The 22,592-nt window shown below is 51.9% G+C and overlaps 1 protein-coding gene across 2 annotated transcripts; it reads right to left on the reverse strand.

Annotated features, from left to right (window-relative positions):
- Nucleotides 1-2,511: 2,511 nt before the first annotated feature.
- LOC122363910 (pyruvate dehydrogenase (acetyl-transferring) kinase, mitochondrial-like) lies at nt 2,512-21,888 on the reverse strand. Of its 2 annotated transcripts, XM_043333727.1 has the most exons (8): nt 21,464-21,888; nt 16,427-16,637; nt 15,720-16,069; nt 15,345-15,374; nt 14,109-14,281; nt 5,979-6,090; nt 4,386-4,495; nt 2,512-4,060 (listed from the first exon to the last, which is right to left on the reverse strand). In XM_043333727.1, the coding sequence occupies exons 1-8, from the start codon at nt 21,561-21,563 to the stop codon at nt 3,794-3,796; spliced, it is 1,353 nt and encodes a 450-aa protein (XP_043189662.1). In that variant the 5' UTR covers nt 21,564-21,888; the 3' UTR covers nt 2,512-3,793. The 2 variants fall into 2 exon arrangements, 1 of the variants encoding a protein (XP_043189662.1); XR_006253453.1 differs by having other exon boundaries at nt 4,386-6,090; nt 21,464-21,875.
- Nucleotides 21,889-22,592: the final 704 nt, after the last annotated feature.

Raw genomic sequence — 22,592 nt, forward strand, 5'->3', positions numbered from 1 at the left:
ATCTCTTGTAGGGGTAAACTGGAATCAACAATGCAGGTTGATTCCAAATTACCGGCATGCCAGGGCATGTCGGTAATTTGGTGGTGTTTTTGCTTTGGGCGTGGTAGCATGCCGGTATCCCCGAAAAAAAATTTGTGGGGCGGGGCGGTGCCGGTAGCAGCCTTTGGGGGAAACTTTGCAACTCTAGTCATAATCTCCCTTTAAGCGCCGTTTCGGGGCCCTCAGATACACTGGTTTATGGCCATCACATATATGCGTGGGACCCTTAGAGCTGCTGAGCTGAGTGCTGGTGCGGGCCCTTCATAGGACGACAAGGGGACCTCAGAGGTCGGTGGTGCCTTTAGGAGCGCCGAGGGGGTCCCTTTAGACCGGAATAGTATTCTCAGACGCCACTGGGACCCTCAGAGTCACCAGTGTGGACTCAGTGGAGCCGTCAGAGCCGCTGGTGTAGGGCCTTAGGAGCCTCTGATGAAGACCCTCAGAACTGGGGGAGAAGGGGCCTCAGAAACGCCGGCGTGGGCTCTCAGAAACGCCGGTGTGGGCTATCAGAGGCACTCCTCACAGTTATTGGGGCCCTAAGAGAATTGGTGTTGGACCATCACAGGCGGGCATGCAGCTCGTAGAGCCGGCTCCTAATAGGCCGGTAAGGGCCCTCAGAGGCCACCAATAGGCCCTCAGAGCCGAGGCCACCAATGCGCCCTCAGAGCCAAGGCCACCAATGGGCCCTCAGAGGCCAGCAAGAGATTCTCAGAGACCGTGAGGGGCAGGCTGGTAAGGGGCCCTTGGCGGCCTCTTAGGGCCTTAACTGGTGACAAGGGCTCTAAGAAGCCGGCGTGGGGCACTTACGAAGATCTTAATACGCCACTTAGGGGCCCATGAGATGCTCTGACGAGCCCTGTGGGGTCCCTTTGAGACGAAATATGGCCAGCGTGGACCCTCAGCGGCCGATTGGCGCCGCAGGGACCCGAAGGGCCCCCTGGACCCGATGGGAGGGGCACGCGCCCCCTGTGCCCCCCCCCCCCCACTTGGCTACGCCACTGGAATCTATCATGCTATGTTTAAGATCTCTGCAAGATGTATCCCCCGTTTGCTGACACTGCAGAGAAAAGGCAAGCTCGAAAGGAGGCTTAGCGGGGTGTTTGGCCCCTTATCGAATATCTAGAAGATATCATTGACTTGTCACCGTAAAGAAATTGTGGGCGTCACACGTTGACACTAAGGGACACCGTGCCGAGTTGCGCAAGTGGAAGCACAGTGCACACCGAGTAACGGCCACCAAATGAGTGGTACGAGTTGAAGTTAGTCGGCAAAGTGATAGTGGTTACATTTCGGTATGCCGACGGGGCTCTGCTTGTCAATTTTCTAAAACAGGGGCGCACAATTGATGATGTGCGTCCATTCGATAGACATCGAGGAGAGGCTATAGGGAAGCTGACATAAAGTGTGCAATTGATCCACGGCCACGCACCTGCGTACTTGCGCGGGGTGACGATAAGTTAAGTGATGAAATGTGGCTTCGAGTTGTTGTCGCATCCACTTTTTTCCGAACCCTGCACCCTCTGGCTTCGTTCGTTCATTGGGGTTTACGGGCGCGTCGACTGCGGTGGTCATTTTGCGCCCGCCACCTCTTCCCCAACATAAGGAAATTAGCAGTGGCAGCTTCGCTGACTGCAGGGAGACTAAAGCAGCCGTCTTGGACGTGGGATGGGTCCAAAACCCAATTGATTATGGAGACTTTTGAGGGCTCTCCCGAAGGCCGAAGCGCTGCGCGAAATGTGTTTGTCTTAGCGGTGGTTATTTGAATAAATGAACTTTTTTGTCTGATAAGTCGATGACGTATCTCTCTGCTTCTTCATGGTCGGGCATGTAACTTTCTGAATGCCGGCTTGTACCGTCATCCTTTTATTTTGGCAAGCAGGTCTTTCTAACTATCGTGGTGTTTCGAGACCTCGTTAGTTGTCGTACCCTGCGATTGGCGTGGGCCTTCAAAGCCGTTCCTGGCCCCGTAGCCGTCTTTTTCATTCGGCTTGGGCCATCAAAACCGTCCCTGGCCCCTTTCAGCACAGCCGTGCTTTTAAGTCGGCGTGGGCCTCTTTCAGAATGGCGTGCATTCCTCCGACACTATTATAACTGCCTATTTAACTGCACGTTTTGTGCATGGAGCTCGTTGAGGACCTAGACTTCCAAAATGTTTTTTTTTTTTTAGATTTTGGTTTGTCTTGTCAATGACCAGGGCGAAAAAATAAGTGGCCGAAATCCGATGAGAAAGGCAGATTTGGGGGTACCCTACCTTTTAAGCCCCGCCACATGTGGCCGGCCGCCGCCTTTGGGCCCTACCAATCATTTTCGGAAAACGACACCCCTGCACGCCGGGTCACGCAAGTAATTTTAGTGGTTCACTTTTTCATTGTTTTTCGCATCTCTTGGTGAGTTAAAATGCCATTAAATGTAAAATAGCATTGTGAATAGCTCATAAACTAGCTTTTCTGCACAATTATGTAATCATGTATGTACGTTTGTACGGATGTATTACCATCATGTACAATCCACACGGGGCGTCGCGATTACAGTCATCTCGTTTCGCTTCACATAGTCCGTTCCGGAATCCTTCAAGTCGCTGAACATTTAAAAAGATACAAAGATCTGATATATCCAGACTGGTGTCCGCAGTCACAAAGATTCGGGGCAGCGTAGCACATGCAGCGGCGCAATGTGCAACGTGTTGATGTAACGGCAAACAAACAAAGTAAAACACCGGCAAATAAATATATTCGCATCGATGCAATAAAAGCCCGTGGGCACTCGACAAATACCATACCCCAACGAGCAAGTCATTGGATGGTATGCTTGAAGACACCGATCGCGAATGTCATGTTTGAAATTTCAAGGCTAGGCATGGTAGAAAAGTGAAAAAATATCGAGGTTATTCATGGAAAGCTCTGAACACAGGAAACATCGCGGCAAGGGTCGATTACAGAAGGTTGGGACACGGATAGGCGACCTACGAAACGCAGATGCACCAGCTAGTCCGGCGGATCTCACGTTGATGCTGAACGGAGCTGTACGATAACCAATTTACATACATAATTGGTAAATACACTCCTGCATAAGAAAGGCAGCGACCGAAATACACAACTAAAAGGCGTTGAGCTTCGATCCACGAAGCATTACCAAAAGCTAAACAAACGGCTTAAAACCTTGCCCAGTATTTCCATACAAAGCCTCCGCTCATCACAAGAACACGCCTAACCGTACTTGCGACGGGCTACCGTCACATGTCACTGCATTGTTTACAAACAGCCAGATTTCGGCCCGCTCCCGCTGATACGAGCTCCCTGAGACGACCAAGGGACAATCCCATAGGATCTCTGCCTAGGAGCGTCCCAACCACTCTGTCCATGCACTGGACCCCCGCCCCTCCCTTATTCCGACCATCGCACCTCACTGCAGACAATGGACACGACACACGAGCGGCGACCGGTCATGTCTAAGTACAAACGACACCAATGACACACAGCTCAAACAAAGCACACTCGCAGAGACCCGTTTCTGTGTTCCACCACTCCAAGACCAAGTGTCCTCAGCCATTAGCTGATCGTTCAGACAACAGACAGACAATTACACAGTATTTCAGTTCACTGATCGCCGGCGAGTCAAAGAAGAGCGGAGGATGCTCTAATCCAGGTGACGCTTCAGTCACCGCGGCGCCACAGTCGCCTCTCCGCGACATCTGCTCAACCGACCGGAGCCCGACGCTGCAGGGATCTCCCGACCCAGCCGGACAGCCGCGAGGCTACGCCGCCTTCTGGCCCTGACCGGAGGCGGCGCTGCCCGTGCTGATGTTCCTCAGACTGCTGACGGCGGCGGAGGCCGGCCGGCTGGGTTTCCGCGCGGTGGAAGAGGCCGGTTTCGGAGGGCTGTCGGTGGGGGTCGAGCGGGGTCGCGCTCCGGAGGACCCCAGCACGGAGGACCAGTCAGGCGCCTGGGAGCCGTTCTGGTAGTGCTGCTGCGCTGCCCGGTTGTACAGCGGCAGCACCTCCTTCATGTCCTGCGCCAGGGCCTGTCGAACACAGTCGGGGGATGCGATCAGCGAGATATGCCCGGTGTGAATACCAATCAGTCACCCGTGCCAAACATTACTCGACATTACGTAAGACAACTCCAGCATCCAGTGGAAAAGACGCCCTATGAAGTTCTTCGTAACTACGCAATACGTTTCAAAAACCTGCCTAGCAGGATGAGAAGTCGGAGAAAAACCGGTAACATGCAAGTCATCATAGCCCATGCCAGAAGCTAGAAAACTGTTCATGTCATCATCATCATCTCTGCACACTGGCTGTCACCGGTTAGAGGTCGACCTGAAGGGCAGCTGCGGCGTCTCGTACCTTGAGGAAGATGGTGGCGTCCGTGCCGTAGCCCTCGCACGAGTTGATGACCAGGTCGCCCTGAAAGTAGCGCGCGTACAGCCGGGAGAGAGGCAGCCCGTATCCGTAACCTGGCGGCGGAACAGATGGTGCGATATGCTAAAATCGCGAGAATGGCGAGACTATGGAGATACACGGATAGTATGATAATCAGGCGGGACAATTGAGAAATAAACGATGACGATTCATATCAATCATGATGTCGAACTAAGTGACACCACAGCAGTGTGCCGAACTGATACATATAATCAAACCAATCAAAACTGATGCGCATTTATTCAGTGTCAACTACTAGCATGTTTTATCAGTGATGAATACCACAGCACAGCGCCCTTTGACCCGCCCAGCCTTGAACTACGCGGCGACTCTTCCACGACAGGGCGAAAGTCAAACATATGTACACACATCCCGTTAAATCATCTGGCCAGTTATCACAACTGCCGGGCGGTTGTCTGTCCGCCGCGGTGCAAAGTGCAGCCCTGTTTGTACCGTGTGGTTAATATCGTGGAGGTGGGGTCGGCTCGGTCCACCACTGGGTGGCAGAGATGGGCAGGGTGCGAGCCCTACCGAACAGGCACGCTGGCCGGTCGGTAGGCTGGTTTGATCCGGTTTGTCGTGACGAGCCGCCCGCGGTGACAGAGTAAATATGCTGCCCCTCCCCTGCTGATAACGGACAGGTTGTCCGCTTAGTTCGTTAGCGGTGATAAACAAAACAACAGCGGGTACTGAGAAGGAATGCAGCTGATGAAAACGTGCAGCACTGACGTGTGTCTTTGCAGCAGTTATGATGTAGCTCGATAAAATAAACAGCGTTTCGAGTCGGGTTTCTGCATGGATGCGTTCAAAGACACTCACACTCGATTCAGTGTCAACTCAATGAAAAATGCACAAGTGTTCGTTTGGTTAAATATGAACCATCCGTATTCCTCGATCCATCAATACCGACGTGCAATTTGGACGCCAGCTCACATAAATCACACTCTGCATTCCGCTCTACTAAACAAAAGTGAAATGTTGGAGCCTCCAGACCGTGCAGGAATTCGAACACAAACCATTCCCCCGCCGTGAGACGTGCCCACTGCCGCTCCTCCGACTACATCTGCGCTGCAGAGACGCCCTTTCGACTCCCGGTGCCACGTCAGCGGTGCAAAGGTCCAATAAAAGCGGAGCTTCACTCGACCGTCCCAGCCCGCCGCCCGATCGACCCGCAGCCAGCCCGGCGCACGTCATAGCCCGATCGGTCGGCACAGCTGTAGATCCTACCTGAGAGTCTCGGGAGCGGGGGGCTTCTTCCAATCAGCTCCGTCACGACAGCCGACTGCTCAGAGACGGACGAAAGCCGGTAACGATCTCTTTTTGATAGGTCAGAGGTTACCTGCCTACCAGTTGGTCTGATCGAGGGGTAGGGGAAGACTAAAAGGTACCGCCTGTCAGTGAAGCTAAGCGATGTGGTTACAGCAAAGAGCGGTACGGACTGAATCTGCATGTAAGGCTGGGTGGTGTGCCCACCGGCTGTGAAGGCACAGTGCTCAGTACGGGAGCCCAGCGACCCACCTGCCAGCGGCGGAGTGCTGGGGTCCTGCGGAGGACGCGGCGCCGTCGAGTACAGGTACTGGAACAGACGCTCCGAGGTGGCTCGCGATACGCCGCCGCCACGGTCGCAGATCTGAAAACAGAGACATGCATAATAAATATGACAGCAAGCGGAACAACAGGGAGTTAATGACGGCTCACGGCAGAATGCTGAAACGGAAACCAAGGAACGGTGAGCTAATGCTATTACATGATGATTGTAACAACATAGCTACCTACGAGCAATCAACGTAAAATGAGCAATGCAACACAATAAAAGATATGACTCGTATTCTCACCATAACCGTTTCTCACCATTTCAATTACCCGCCATGAACAAATTCCTATCCAAGCCCGCAGCGTTTCGCACAGCACCCAATACCCCCTAGACTCCCCGCCTGGCGTCACCCCTGCGCGTCCGGCCGGCGAGAGCGGCCTGCCGCCGCTCCCCTGGCGCTTTGTGCGTGGGCCGGTGGGGACGGGGAAGAGGCGGGGGGGGGGGGGAGTGTGCGTGCCTGGCACCGATCGCTGCGTGTCAGGGACGGCTGGCGGCGGCTGCGCACACGGCGCCCGCCTGGGACGGCCCCGGGCTCCGGGGCTGTGGGACCGGTTATGGCGGACAGAGGCCATTCTTATAAAGAAAAAGGACGGAGGGACGGAAGGAAAAAAAGAACTCAATGAATTAAACGATTCCGTCCTTTTTGGTTATCATAAAGGTTCCGTCCCTCTACCCCTCCCCCTTCGTTGTTTTGCTAGGATGCGTTTTTCGTCTAAATGATCAAGAGCTTTAGTAAATGAAACAGGAATTATTTCCTGCAATATTTTCTTATAAATTTCGTCACAAAGAATGCAATAAGACTAAGAAAATACTGTGTGATCGCTATATGGGTATAATAAAATGAGAACCTGCAATTATTTGGGATCACATTTGAATTTTTATGGGACCGGGGACTGTTGTCTGCTACGATACATAGCCTTGGCCAGAGGCCTTGGCTACGATCAAGGATAATATAGATAGGCGAAGTATGTAATATGTTGTAGTCTTTCCTGCTAGGCTGAAACCCACCAAAGATTGTTTCAACGCAGACACCCTGAGTTAGCGTGGCGGCTCGGGACAAGCGGCAGAGATAAAAGAGGAGGGGATACTGATAAGGCATCTTTCGCTCAAGGGGACGACGCGGCGCGCGGCGGCTCGGGATGAAAGGGAGGGAGAGAGGGAAGGAGTAGGTAGAGAGAGAGAGAGAGAGACGGGGGGCGCAGGTGTTGTTTTGACGAACTGACACTAAAGAGGGGGGAGGGGGAGCGGGGGAAGAAATGGCCTGTGGATCTTCTCTGTGTGGGGACAGCGAGGACAGTCCAGCGAGAGCGCTTGAGCGTGGTGGAGTGTATACGAATTTCTCTGCGTGCAAACAAGAACTTTAAGTGCTAACGAGAAGTTGTAGTGCCACGTGACTCAGACCTCCAACCGTGATACCAGTCGAGGCGCCAGAGGACACAGGACACAGGCCAGGTGAGGGTGGAGCTACTGGGAGGCAGTTGCAAACAGTAAACACCTACCACTTACTGGATATTGCATCTCAAGGTGTCCAATCCTGCCTGTTAATGTGTATGCCCGATAAACAACGATAGCTGCAGAACGATAAGGTGGCGGTCTATAGGTACTTGGTCTGCATGTGAAATTGACTAATTTTCGTGTGAAATAACTCCCGACCAATGTCATACAGTTCACATATCGATTAGCACGCAGCCTGAAACACATTTCGCACAAGTTGCTCTCGCAACTAGCTAAATATCGTATCAATGCCGTAAAAAAGCGCTGCTGAAGAGCAGCGCTATTTCTGATGCGTTATTTTTCACGAACAACGCAAAGTCTTACGTCACCAGAGGCGTCTTTGTCTCTTTATGATACGGAAACGCGTCCTTTTGGGTGGGGGTAGCGTCAATCTGGCTTCGTTCTTTTAACGGGTTCCGTCTTTCGTCTTCGTCCTTTTATGATAACCAAATTCCGTCTAATCTCAGAAATGACGGAGCGTCCCTCCGTTCTTTTCTTTATAAGAATGGCCACAGACAGGGGCTCATGGCAGGCTGTGACTAATGACTGGGGGATGCCGTATCGCAGCGAACACCCGCCGTCTGCACAGAATGGAGAGTCATGGAGCTTATTGCAGGGTGATGCAACGTCCCCTTTCAGCATGCACGTCACCATCGACACAGAGCCGCAAATAACCACGAACAACGGCGCAATACACACGGAGTTCGCATTGAACGTCGACAGCAAATCCGTTTGTAAACTTATTCACTTTGCTGTTCTGTGGTGAGTGCTGGATATCCCCCTAAAACGTCGGCAAAGACGCTAGGGCGAATCCTCAACACGGAGTCAATCGACCGTCCACCGCAGGGTATAACCCATAAGACGTCGTAGAAGACAGCCGATACAGGTGGTTACTCAACGCAGTGCCGGCAACTGGCCAAAGCCCGTCTCAGTCGTAAACAATGCGGTCAGGTGATTTCCGCCGGCATTGCCCCGGGGGCTCGGCAGCTGATGTAAGCCCGGCCGCAAGTCACGGGTTTGGCTAGTAGATCCTTCCGGTGGTACTGTTTCGGGTTTCCACACACACCCGGCCAATGTAAATTGCCAATATCAATACCAATGGCCGGCTGAACCGACCGAGCCGACCCTGATTCAGCGTCAGTGGCCCGGGAGTGCGGCTGGCTCACCGCCGCACCGCCCCCGTCCTTGTATGATGCCGAAACCGAGCCGGCATCCTTCCGCGTCCGCCGGCCACCCGCCAAGGCCAGGGAGATGAACGCTGGGTCAGACGGCCGGCGATAATCAGCCACTCGATCCACACCTGGAGGCTGGAGCAGCTATATGTGCGTGGAAAAAGAAGAGAGCCCAAACGGCAATGAACTGGGGCACTGAAACGTGTCCATCCTACAGGGCCCAGACTAAGGCAAGACGCACGGTCTGACTCTAAGGCACATGGATCCTTGACGGCAGATAGCATTCCAATCCAACCAGCAAAACAAAACAAACAGCCTGCTTGTCGAGCACCTGGTAACCACGCTGCGCCAATAACTCAGTCCTGTTAGTGCTGGACGGGCATCTGACAGATCCCATAACTCAATTCCGTCATCAGCTTGCCCCACCCCGCCCCCAGAGCAGGGGCCTCTCTCGGTCAACAGCCCGGCACTGCCCGAACCATCACAACGGTCTGTCTTTAGTCAACGGTCCAACACACCCCCTCCAGAACAGAGTGCTGATAAACACATCGCCTCTCAACACTGGACCGGGTTCGCGGGGTGCGTGTACACATCGGGGCTGTCGTATCCAGCTAAATAGCCGTCACATCAAACGAGCGGAGCACTGAACAGACTGTGGTATATCACTTCGAGTGATTATAATTGTATTACAGAACTGTAACTGACTGTAGAACTTACTGTATTATAAAACTGTAAGACTACAGAACAGTGGAAATTGCATTCTAATGTTAATAAATATCATATAAGCAGGAAATACCAAAAGCAGCGCTCCTCGTCCACCAGTGTTTGCTTCACCTTTTCGGCCAGCACGAGCTGGAACTCCGTGGAATAGTGCATGACCTCGGGCGGAACGGGCCACACTCAACACAGACCTATCGACCGTGTGACTCCCAATTCCCAGAATCGAGCTGCACGAACCAGCTAAAGCCACACCGTACTAGCTCACCGGGGCCAGATCGATTTATCATACCCGACCCTCTCCAGTTCGTCAGACTGGCTCCATCCACAACACCAGTGGAACCCGACCGGTTCAATCCACGCTACAACCTGACCGGTTAAAACTACACTACACTCCGACCGGTTCCCATTCAATCCACGTCCTTCCTTCTCAACCGGCTCAATCCGCCTTCTGCATACAGCTGACTGAAATCTGGCGATTTCTAAGCCAGCATCACGTCACCTCGCGAAATCTCCCGTCATATTCTCCGCAGCAGGGACTGTCCCGTCTCCATAGTCCCTCTGCATTTGCAAATGACGTAACAACCGGCTCCAGGGCCGAGTGGAAAAAACCCGACTCTGTTGGACAGACGTCAGGCGCTCAGGGTGGGGGAGGGGGAGGAGTAATTATGTAACTCCTAACCTTCCCAAGAGACGATACTATCAACGAACACACGTAATGGCTGAATTCCAATGCGGCTGAGCAGATGCATGCTGAATTTCCAGCGCTAATGTACGCAGAGAACGGCGATCACCAATACGATAGACCGTAGTTCGGCGTGCACCATTTGTACATTGGCACGGCGCTTGGCTGACAGCCCGGTCTCAACACCATAACGGTACTCGAAGGTTGCCCGTCCCCTCGGGCGAAACACGCCTGCTGCAACACTACAAAGGAGCCAGGCACGATGTCGAGACGGCGTCCAGAAGGAACCGCTCGCTACAGAACGCTTTAGGCTGGGGGGATCCATGTGATCGCAAGGCACCTCGCAGTTGCGATCAAACGTAAGTTGAATCGGAACAGATATTGGAGGGATCCATCACATCGTAGGCTAAGTAGATACGCAAGTTGTATCGCAAATGGTGAAGATACGAACTAACTTTACGAATCTTCTCGGTCGATCGGAAGGCCGATCGTAGCGAAGCTTTACCTCTTTCTCAAGAGAAAAATATAAGAAATTTTCAAAATTTTCACAAAACCGAAATATATGTTAAACAAATATGGTTGATGAACACGTGTGCAAAATTTGAAGTCGATTTCTTCAAAAATGGCTGCGCTAGAGCGTTTTAAATTTACACGTTGAAAACGGTCACTTTCACGTCATTTCTGTAATTATTTTTTTCAATTTTGAAATTTAAAAAATGTTTTGGGCAATTTTTCGCGTTAATTGCGAAAATCTGACCAAAACATGTATCGCACCATCAATGATCCGATACGCTATCAGAGGCCGCGCCGCGGACAGGTGGGCGCGGCGATACCTAGGCCGCGTGGGGGTTACACTGGTGTTCGGGAAGGGCTATGTCAACGCGAGGCAGGCCGCGGGGGAGCCGGTTGCGGCGCCGGTCCGTATTTGTCGGCGCCTAGCAGTGCAGCGGTGCGTTTATGGCGGAGGGAGGGGAAGCGGTGTAGTGTCGGCAAGGCCACACACAGGAGAGGGCACACGGGCCTCCCCCCATTCGAGTTGGGGCCCCTAATCTTTAGACCGCCGAAGACCATGTAAAATGAACTGAAATAATGATTAAAAAGACCGGGAGGGCCCATCTCGTTCCCCAGCAGGCCCATACGAGTCCATAAATGCCCAGTAGCGCAGCCAGGGGTATTGTGGTGAAGTTTCAATGGCCCTCAAAAGACCTCAAAGGGCCCACAGATGGGTTCACCGGGTCCTCAGATGGTCTCGAAGGGCCCTCGGTTAGCGCCAAATGGCCCTCATCTGGTGTCAAAGGGCCCTCAGATGGCCAAATGAAGGGCCACAAGATGGCCTCAAAGGGCCCTCAGATGGGTTCAAAGGGCTCTCAGCCAACGTTAAACCTACCTCAGAAGACCTTAAAGGGCGTCAAAGGGCCCTAAACCTGCGTCAGAGGGCCCTGAGCTCGCGTCAAACGACCCTCCGAAGGCCTTAAAGAGTCCTTAGCTTGTGTCAGAGGGCCCCCAGCTGGTGTCAGTGAGCCCTCCTCAGCTGGCGCCAAAAGTCCATCTGAAGGCCTCAAACGGTCGTCAGCTGGAGTACAACGGTCCTCAGATGCCGTCACGCGGCCCTCAAAAGCCTCAAGGAGCCCTTATAAGGTCTCAAAGGGCCCTCATTTGGCCTCAAAAGGCCCTCCGCTAGCGTTAGCCGGACTTCAGAAGGCCTTAAAGGGCCCTTATCTGGTGTCAGAGGGCCCCCAGCTAGTGTCAGAGGGCCCCCCGGTCCTCAGTTGGCGCAAAATGGCCATCAGAAGGCCTCAAACGGTCCGTAACTGGAGTCCAACCGCAACGGTCCTCAGGTGGCGTCAAGCGGCCCTCAAAAAGCCTCAAAGGCCGCTTAGAAGGCAGCAAAGGGCCCTCACATGACCCCAAAGGGTCCTCTGCTGGCGTCAAACGGACCTCAGAAGGTCTCAAAGGGCGTCAAAGGGCCCTGAGCTCGTGTCAAATATAAAAGCGCCCTTAGCTGGTGTCAGGAGGCCCCCAGTTGGTGTCAGCGTGCCCTCAGCTGGTGTCAGAGAGCCCTCAGTTGGCGTATACTGGCCATCAGAAGGCCCCAAACGGTCCTCAGATGGCGTCCAACGGTCCTCAGCTGACGTTAAGAGGCCCTCTAAAAGGCCTCAAAGACCCCTCGGCTGCTGAAGAGGCCCTTAGCCTCAAAGGAAACTCAAGAGACGTTAAACGGCCCTAAAAAGGCTTGAAAGGGCCCTCTGCTGGTGGCAAAGGGCTCGCATATGACATCAATAACAGCTTTGTCAAAAACGGACCTGAGAGACCTTGCCGGTCCCTGGTTATAAGGGACTCCTGTCTCTTGCAGTAGCCTGAGTGGCCCACGTTTACTGAGGGGTTATTGAAGGAGTCCCTGGTTACTGGAAGGACCCCTGGTTATCAGAGGGTTCCCTGGTCACCTGGTGGGTCCCTGATCAATTGAGACCTCCCGATCATCTGAGCGCCCCCTGATTGCCTTGGTCTTGGCGTTGGCGTACAGTTTAAAGTCGTCGGCACACTGCGGCCTCCTCTTTCTCAACAAGTCCCTCTATTTCTTCTGCAGCGAGGGCGATTTCGTCAAAATACTCCTCCATCGCGAAGCCTCGTGCGCAGACGCAGTCTTCGGGGCGCTCGCTGCGCCAACTCTTGACGCCAACTGACGGGCTCCAAATGGAACAGATGGACTCCGAAACGAACGTGGGAATGCCGACACATGATCCCTCCAAATTTACAGAGGAGGAGATGTCCCTGACAGCCCATTTGCAATAGGGGTCACTTTTACACTATAGACGTATGGGGAATTCGACCTTATCGACATGGTACTACGAGGTCAGCTGATCTGCTTGGCATTTAAATCGTAGTAAAACTGGCATTTAAACGCTGCGAAACAACTTACGTACAACGTAGCTCCGATTTGCCGCTCTTTCTTTTTCATCCCTCCGATTTTCTTCCGATCAAGAGAAGTTTCGTACCGAGAGAAGTTTCGCAGCCACGTCCGATATAACTTACGATAGCACGGATCCCCCCAGCCTTAGTCTGGCTGCAGTGCTGCTTTCCCAAACACCGGCCCAACCCGGGCGAACAGGCGCCAGAGTAGGTCACCGACGTCAGGTGTTATTAAAGGGACCCTCCCACCTTCAAAAAAGTTAATGAATTGGCATGAAAGTGATGTCGCTCGGTTCAGAAAGAGCAAAAATGATTATCTACCAAATTTCATCGAAAAATATTCACCGGTTTTCAAGATATTAGACTTTTACTTTTGTTTACTTTTTGGGATCTCCGCTGTTCCTAGCGACTTTATTTGAAAGTGCGGCATTTGTTGCGCGCAAAGCAGCATATACCACCGCGTGCTGCCAAACGTTTTAGTAAAAGATTTAAAAATCGTTAGATCTACGCTGACGTCACAAATTCTAAGGGGGCATACCAATGCATTAGCCCCTTAGAATCCGAAAACTGCAAGTTTGAAATTCCATATCTCCGAATTAAAGCATTTTTCGATGTTGTGAATGCCCAAACCGGTATTTTCAGGCCATGGCCACCAATTTGGCTATCTCAACTCAAAACTAATGTTAAGGTGGGAGGGTCCCTTTAAACTTCCACGGCTAAATGACCGCAGCCTGGCTGGTCGGCTATCGAGGCCTGCTGCCCTCGCGCCGGCCAAGATGAGTCGTCTCTAAGTCTTTCCTGACTCCATTATCGCGTTGCAGCAGGTGCGTTGCGCCCGAGGCCTAGGCAGCCCGTAGGCAATACGTGGCCCGAGGTCTAGGCCGTTTACTTTCGATACACAGCAAAATAAATTCGCTTTATATATTCACGGCCAGTGTTCGATAATGCGCATTGGCCTGCTCGTGTATCTAGGGTAAATGTCTCATACTATGCTTACTTCTTCACACAAAACCAAAACGCAGGATAACAAGAAAAAAGTCCGCGCGCCCTCGGTATCTCGACAGCGCGTGACCCACCTTGATGACGAGGTCCTCTCCGCCGAGGATGACGTACAGCTGGATGGGCGGCAGTTCGGCGCCGGCCGGGTGGTTCTCCACCACCGCGCGCATGGCGTTCTTCAGCAGCTCGAACAGCATGTGGTACAGGTGCGACGGCACGTACGTCAGCTGCATCGGCGGCGGAAGGGCGTCTGCCGGCGGGCGCGGGCACAGTCAGGTCAATTATTTGTTGTTCGTTGGTTTGGGTCGAAGGGATTTTTCAAGTTGTATGTAGGATACAGTACAGGCGTCGTGAAACAACAACGGTATGGAATGAAACTTATTGTGAGGATCGGAAGCGATACTTACCAGTATAGCGCCTTTTGGGGCGACTAACGGAGCGAGCGAGGGGGTGAGTCTTGCACGTGCGAAATTTCGAGGGGGTACCTCCAACTGACTTGTGCACGGCACCCTACTGACCGGTTTCTAGCGATGTGCCAAATTTGAGCACAATCGGCCCAGCCGTTCTCGAGATCTGGGAGCAGCACCCTGCACGTGCACCCGTGCTAAATGGGTCCCAACTGACTTGTGCACGGCGCCCTACTAACTGGTCCCTAACCGTGTACCAAATTTGAGCGCAATCGGTCCAGCCGTTCTCGAGATCTGGAAACGACCCCTGCACGTGCGCACGTGCAGCAGCACCCCAACTCTGGCACATGGATATGCAGTGCCTAGTGGGTGCCTACCTACATGCCAAGTTTCAGCGCAATCGGCCAAGTAGTTACCGAGATATTGCAACAATTACAAAAGTGACACCTCTTCGTTTTGCACGTGGCACGTGCATAAGGGGTCACCCACATGCATCGGGAATAGTCCAATACTTGGTAGAAGGAATGAAGCTACCCTACAAAAATTACCGCGTGTAAATCGGTCAAGTGGTTGCTGAGATATAAGCCTCGCAAAAGCGTCCGCACGGCCGGCCGGCCGGCCGGCCGCTCATACTCAGAAATTTCCGTTATTCTACGTAAGACTCCGCTCGCTTCGCTCGCTCCGTAATCATTGATCACAAAGATTATGAAGTGAAAAAAACGACAAGATATTGCGGGCAGACCGCGCAGCCTAACGATCTTCGCATTGAGCGAAGGCAAAAAGTTGCGCCCTTGGGTCTTGGGGCCACTCGAAATGTCATCACATCACTTTTTGACAGACAGGCACACGCTCTTGTCGTGTTTAGCTAAAGAAACCGCGGATAGGGGTGGGTCAAAGTTCACTCACCGGTGTGTTTGTTGGAGCGCTGGAAGGTCTCTGTGAACCAGACGGGGTCGGGGGGAGGCGGACCGTCAGTCACTACTTAGTCCGTAACCCCGCGTCTCAGTACGGGGAGCCGTGCAACTACAACTTACGCACTAATGCTCAGTGAGAGGACAGCAGTGAGAGGACAGCGAGAACGAGATACGCAAACTACACACAACAAGCGGACTTTTTGTACGATCACAAAAAAAGACGTGCGACTCTTGTTCACGTCTCTGATAGCGGGTAAGTACGCAAGTACGCAAATGGTAAAATCACCGTCGATAAAAATGTTAGCAAACAACAACCTCTACCCCTACTCCTCCCCACAGGAAAACTCCGTGTGCCAGCGTCTCTCACCGTTGAACTGTGAGACGACCAGCTCCGGACAGGCCAGGTAGTAGCGCTCGCAGAGGAAGCGCGCGCTGGCTGCCGCGTCCTTGATCACCTCAACCACGTCGCAGTACGGGTCAATGCAGCCGATGTGCCGCGGGTCGCCGCCCAGCCCGGAGCCGAACAGCAGCGTGTGCTGGTTGATCAACATGCGGATGCTGATGCGGTTCATGTAGAAACGGTCGAGGAAGTACTGAATGTTGTTCTCCGTGGAGCAGTCGACGCGCGTGCTGTCCTTGAGCTCGATGACGCCCTTCGCCATCGTCTGGACTACGTCACTGTGCCGGTTTCGGATGTTTACCAGCGACTCGCAGAAGCTGTCGCAAAAAGGCGTTTGTTGTGCTCAGAATGTGCGATAAGAGCACCGGAGAAGAGACGCGCAATAAGTCACAGATGACTGTGAATCGGGCCGGTCGGCATCAATAGACCGCTCGACCGTAATGTAGGCATACCAGCTGACCAGTGTTTGGTTGAGAAATCATTGGTATTTTTCCAACGATAGATCGAATAAAAAAACATCAACGCACACTACAAACCTGTCCCCAGATAAACAGATTCTCCGGATTTTTACAGCGCAGGATAACGTCGACATACGGCATGAAGAAACTAAAGTAAGTAGCAGTAATCATGACAAGACTACCATATAACACCAGTGAGCGCCGCGCCTCACTCACTCATCTCGAGCGGCCGAGCTCTCCGGGTTGGCGGCGCAGAACTGGAGCAGCTCGCTGAAGCTCTGCTGGTACCAGTCCACCACGCGACGGCAGGACGGCTGCGACAGCAGGCTCTCCGGCAGCAGCTGAATCTCCATCATGATGTTGGCCAGACGCACCGGCAGTTCCTGACGCAGGAACTGGAAACTCTGCCGCTCCGAGGCCGTGGTCCCTGAGCAGATGGAGACACGCAGGAGCAGTCAGGAGAGGGGTACTGGAGGCCATCAGGAGCGGGATATCGTGGGAGCTACCAGGAGAAGGGTATTTCGAGGGCCGTTAGGACCGGAGTATCGTTGGGGTCAAGGGGACCGCGGTGTGTTGAGGGCCATCAGCATATCAACATCATAATGCTTTTAAATAGCTGACTGGTGCTGCTATTGGTTGAGCGGACACATGAATGAATGGTCCCGCTTCCCATCGAGTAGGTAGCGTAACGTATAGTGGAGAGACGGGTCCAGGCGGCCGCCCGGCCCGGCCGCAAATTCCCAATAATGCTACACGCTACGCACCTCCAGCGCTGACTGGCTGGTTTTCGCGGGAGATGACGTCATAACCTTACGCCCATGCTCATTGGCCTGGGGGTTATGTGACGTCACATCCATCAGCCAATAGTCAGACGAGGTGGGGATCTATTCGCTAGTTCAGATACAGGTTAAGGAAAGTCTATGACGACAATATACGAGTCTATGCACGAATCACACGCGGACCTAAGGCGCGAATTCAAGGGCCTATTACGGCCTGCCCTTGATTGATGGCCTTGGCCGAGTGCGCTGGATGTTGGATTTGAAGGCCGTGTTGGTGTTACACCTATTAGACTGTAATTTGTGTTGGATTTGTGGGTGGTGTTGTTTCTGTACCTGTGGTGCAAGATGGAAAAGGATGTGTTTTTTTTCGGAAAAATTTGAATCTTCAGGCTTTTCAAACATCGACGTGAACTGCAAAGATGATACCTCAACCTTGACTTTGAGATGTAACGTCAAAACCCGAGAAGAGTTCAGAAACTGGCTTGAACAGGGGCGTAGGCAGGGAGGGGCCACTGGGCCATGCCCCCCCCCCCTTGGGCGCAGAAGGCGCCCTTTGCGATTGGAGGGGTCTTGTGATAGAATCGAATCGAAAAACAATCGCGACTGGATACGTAAGCCTATAGGATCGCTGCCTTCCTGCCCACTGGTGCCCTCATTTGATCGGTGTACTCCTACCTATTGGTGCTCTCCTGTAAATAGACGCCCTCTCACCCGAAGGCGCCCTCCTGTAGGTCGCCACCCTGCTACACATTGCTACCATTTTTCTGGTCGGCGCCCTCATAATTATTGGCGCCCTCTTATCTATTGCGCCCTCATGTGAAATTTTTATGGCCGCCCTCCTCCCTTTTGGCACCCTCTTGTTGAGTGCCGCCCTTCTAGCCATTGGCGCCCTCCTACCTATTGGTTTCCTAGTCCCTCCTGTTGAATGCTAATCGGGGCCCTTCTACCTATTGGCGCCCTCGTGTTGATCGCCACCCTCCTAACCACTGGCGCCCTCCTGTTGATCGCCGCCCTCCTATCCACTGACACCTTCCTGTTAAATCGGCGCCCTCCTCACAGACGCCCTCCTGTTCAATGTCATCCTCGGGCAAAGGCGCCCTCCTCACCATTGCCACCCTCCTGTTAATCGTCACCCTTCCACTCATTGGCGACTTCCTGTTGATGACCACCCTCCTACCCATTGGCGACCTCTCGTTGATCGCCACCTTCCTATATATTGGTGCTCTCCTGTTCCTTGCCGCCCTCTCACCCATGGTGGCACCCTCCTGTTGATTGTTGATCGGAGCCTTCTGGCTTCTTACCTATTGGCGCCCCCTTTTGATCGCCGCCCTTCTACCCATTGGCGTCCAAGTTTCGGTGATTGAAGGTGCTCAACACTGTATGCATCTGTGAGAAGGTCATGAGGGCTGGTCGAGGTAATTTGGATGAGAAGCCCGAGAAGACTAATCGATCTCATGAGGAACAGCCCTGTTATGGTTTCTCTTTCTGTTGTTGCCGCCTTCTCGTTGTGCGCTTGTGTTTACGCACCTCGCGCTCCGGTATCAATCCGATATGGTGACCTGGTGTCGGTGTGTATGCCACCGCCAATAAACTTTTCTAAATTTCTACATCGTCACCCATGGGCGAAGCTTTCTATGCAGCTTGTGTGGCATCGGCCCCACCAAACCTTAGGTATTTTTTACACCTTCAAATTTGGTAAAAGAGCGGGAAGAGCTTTGAACAGTGAGCACGCAAAAGATGTGCCTAAAAAGCGGAGGAAAAGGTTGTTTTCAAAAATTTCGCGCGCCTTCGGCGCAGCATTTCACAAACTCTTCTTTACTAGGAACTTAGTACCTATAGCCAATAACTTGCAACCTTTTTGTCACGTGTGAGATGAGCCCGCACCAGGAGGTTTCTTCAGACATGCGGTTAAAAAAGATCCGAAAAAGGTGCCACTACGTTACGAGCTTCCGTTTTTTTCCTCGGGGAGAGAGGGAAGTGGGTGAGCGGGAGGGGCACACCTTTTGGTACATTGCTCTTACACGTGCTCTAAAAATGCAAACCATAGTTGCTAAAAGCAAGGTCGTCAGGTCATGTCAAGTGCTTTAACTTAAAAAAAAAGTTTTAAGCATTGCCACTTAAGCTGAGCGGGTGACTTGACCTTTTTTGGCCTGGAGTAAAAACAAAATACACACGATGCCAAATCAATGCAGCATAACCTACCAATTACCATACCAAGTCACGCAAAAAAAAAAACTGGTGGCGTGGTAAGAAAACGCGGTAAATGTCAAGTTTACGTCCTAAGCACATTTCAATGATATTTCTTTCATAATCTTACATATTTTGACATGCTGAATCCAAAAATCATACTTACATGTCTCGCAAGAACAAAATTATCACCAATACACTAAGCAATTACACCTTCCCACAACACACGATCAAAACAAATCGAGAGGAAATTGAAAGTGTCCAGCGTTGCCATTTGTGAAAAATATTTTGTCTTTTTTTAATGTCGAGAAATAAAAACATTCAATATATTATAAAAATAGATAGGAAATATGTAAAAAATATTTATTTAAAAAGAAATATTATTATTAGAAATAGAATAGCAAAACAACAAAGGGGAAATGTTGGGAACCGGGGTTATTGGGTGGGGAGGGTTAGAAAAACAGGGAAATGTTGGGGATCGGGGTTCATGGGTGGGGGAGAGAAAAAATGAAAATGACGTCATAGGGAAATGTCGGGAACCGGGGTTTGTGGGGAGGGGATGGAGAAAAATACGATAAGAATGGTTACAATATTTGGGAAATTTTAGGAATCGGGGTTCTTGCCTCAAATCTAATTGTTACCTAACCTAACCTTACCTGACTTGACCTAACCTAACCTAACCTAACCTAACCTAACCTAACCTAACCTAACCTAACCTAACCTAACCTAACCTAACCTACTGATTTTTGCCTACCGGGGATAAGGAAAAAGTTGCTTGCAGGAATAGATTGCAGGCAAGAGTAAATCAAATATTTTTAGGTTAAGTGGTCATGCATCAGGCTTCAGGCCTTCGGCCTGAAGCCAGATACATAACCACTTAACCTAAAAATATTTGATTTACTCTTGCCTGTAATCTCTCCTAAGGCATTGCCCTCGGCACTGCGCTGCTTCGCCGCGAGAAATATTATGACGTCATTATTCACAGTTGAATAGCAACTGTTAGATATCATTCTTGATTTTGGCCAACTTTGCACAAGTAATCGCCCCCCAGTTCTCAGGATTTTCCTTTCCTCCCCCCCCAGCCAATAACCCCGGTTCCCAACATTTCCCCTTTGTTGTTTTGCTATTCTATTTCTAATAATAATATTTCTTTTTAAATAAATATTTTTTACATATTTCCTATTTATTTTTATAATATATTGAATGTTTTTATTTCTCGACATTAAAAAAGGACAAAATATTTTTCACAAATGGCAAGGCTGGACACTTTCAATTTCCTCTCGATTTGTTTTGATCGTGTGTTGTGGGAAGGTGTAATTGCTTAGTGTATTGGTGATAATTTTGTTCTTGCGAGACATGTAAGTATGATTTTTGGATTCAGCACGTCAAAATACGTAGGAATGTGAAACAATTATCATTGATATGTGCTTAGGACGTAAACTTGACATATACCGAAAACGCCTCCACCCCCCACCCCCCCTCCCGCTGAGCGGATTTTTATCTCGCGACCGTATGGCGCCCTCCAAACCCTTGCCCCCCCTTCGCGATTTTCTAAATACGCCGCTGGGCTTGAAATTTACTGTTCTTCTACCTCAACTACTCTTTCAACTCTTCTTTCGCCGCAACTTCTGCGTCGGATATACCCGATAAATCGGTCGCAGTGTAGTTGACTATTAAAGGCATCATGGAGCAGTGGTCTTCGAGCCCTCCCATCGGCCGTGCACATCTCGGAACCCGCTCCCATCGGCCGTGCAGATCTCTCTGAGCCGCCTGCCGCCGGCGCCTCCAGAGCCGAGCGGGCCCCCATGCGCATGCCCCGGACGCGAGTGACGACACCGTGACGTCACCCGCCCGGGCTGTGCCTAGCGTGTAGCACTATTGGGAATTTGCGGCCCGGCCCAGATTGAGATGGCCCCGACAGGCTCCCAGCCGACGGCCGGCCTTGGGCGAGATCGCTGACATAGCGGAACGGTGTTTGGGACGCTCATACCAAAACAGCGCGTGGAAAAACACGAGACGTTCGCGGGCAAACCAAAACAAAGCTTTATCGCAGGGGATATTTACACCAAGATACCTATAATTACATAACCTGGAGTGGAGACCAAGACGGACGAAAAACCGCGCTAGGAACGGTGATACACAATAAATAAAAAGGGAAATAATCGTTTATAAAACACAGTCCAGCACAACAGCGTCCCAACAATAAGATATAAAAGCTATACAAGAAATAGCTCGACAAGTCAAAGCAAGTGCCAGTGGCGTGCCAGTGTCAACAGGAGACACTTACCGAAATCGATGAACTGTTTGATGGACAACGGAGACGGCTTGTACCCTGAGTAGGTGTCCAGCATTTGCGCCAGACCTCTGAAACATCTTGAAAACTTCATGATCACAGACCCAAAGTTTCCTACTATCAGCTAAAATTAACCTTGGTGTGTCCTTGTCATGAGTGCTACGACACTCGGGAGTTCCAGCTTCAACTCCTTCACGCACTCACAGTCCACAGACAGCCGACGGTCCGAGTCACCGGACGGAAGCACGCCCGCTATGTCCCGAGTGCGAAACGTCCACAACACGACACGACCGACTCTCAGACAGACCGGCGGAAAACTGCGCACGGGAAACAGCCGGGGTCGAACGAAACCCGGCTCCGCGGCACATGAACGGACCCCGACACATCAGCGCGAGCCAGAGTGATGCAACCGCCGCGCGCACGCGGTTGTGGGCGGGGCCGGGACGCCAGGCCCTCAGACGTCCACCAATCACAGAGCCGCGTTGCGAAGGCTAGTCTATGACGTCAATCGAAACAGCTGACCTCACGACGTAAACAGTGGAAAAGTACCAGAACGCGCCGGACTGAACCGGAGCAGGGGCGGCTTCAGGCACGGAGACCGGTGTGACTCCGGATGTGGGGTATCGATCGACGCCACCCGGGTGGCATCTAATGGGGTAAATCCGGTAAAATCATAGATATAAAGATGAACTCAGCTCAGACTGGTCAGACTGTTGACTCTGGACTCTGTTATCACCAGGGATCCAGAAAAGTGGTTCTGGATGGTGCGGGGGAGGCCACAGCCTCAAAAGGCTCCAGGCAACCTCCAGGCTCCAACAAAAAAAAAAATTCGAATTTCACTGCGGTGTATCTAACCTTGCTGTTTAATATAAATCAATATAGGTAGTCTAATTTCTTTCTTGTGCGAGCTAAGTGGCTAATTTCAGGCGCTGATGGACTGGAGCCTGGAGGGGTACATTTCCTACTTTGGATCGGCCAGTGTTCATGCTCATAGGCGGCGGAACAGAGGGGGACTGGGGCACCGTGCCCCCCTTTGATTATGGAAAGAATGGGACCAAATTAGTCGCCAGTGCCCCTCCCCCCCCCCCCGCCAAGGTGTTCCGCCGCCACTGACACTGTTCAT

Source organism: Amphibalanus amphitrite, unplaced genomic scaffold (genome assembly GCF_019059575.1).
Source record: "Amphibalanus amphitrite isolate SeventyFive unplaced genomic scaffold, NRLGWU_Aamphi_draft 000647F_arrow, whole genome shotgun sequence".
NCBI classification, from domain to species: domain Eukaryota; kingdom Metazoa; phylum Arthropoda; class Thecostraca; order Balanomorpha; family Balanidae; genus Amphibalanus; species Amphibalanus amphitrite.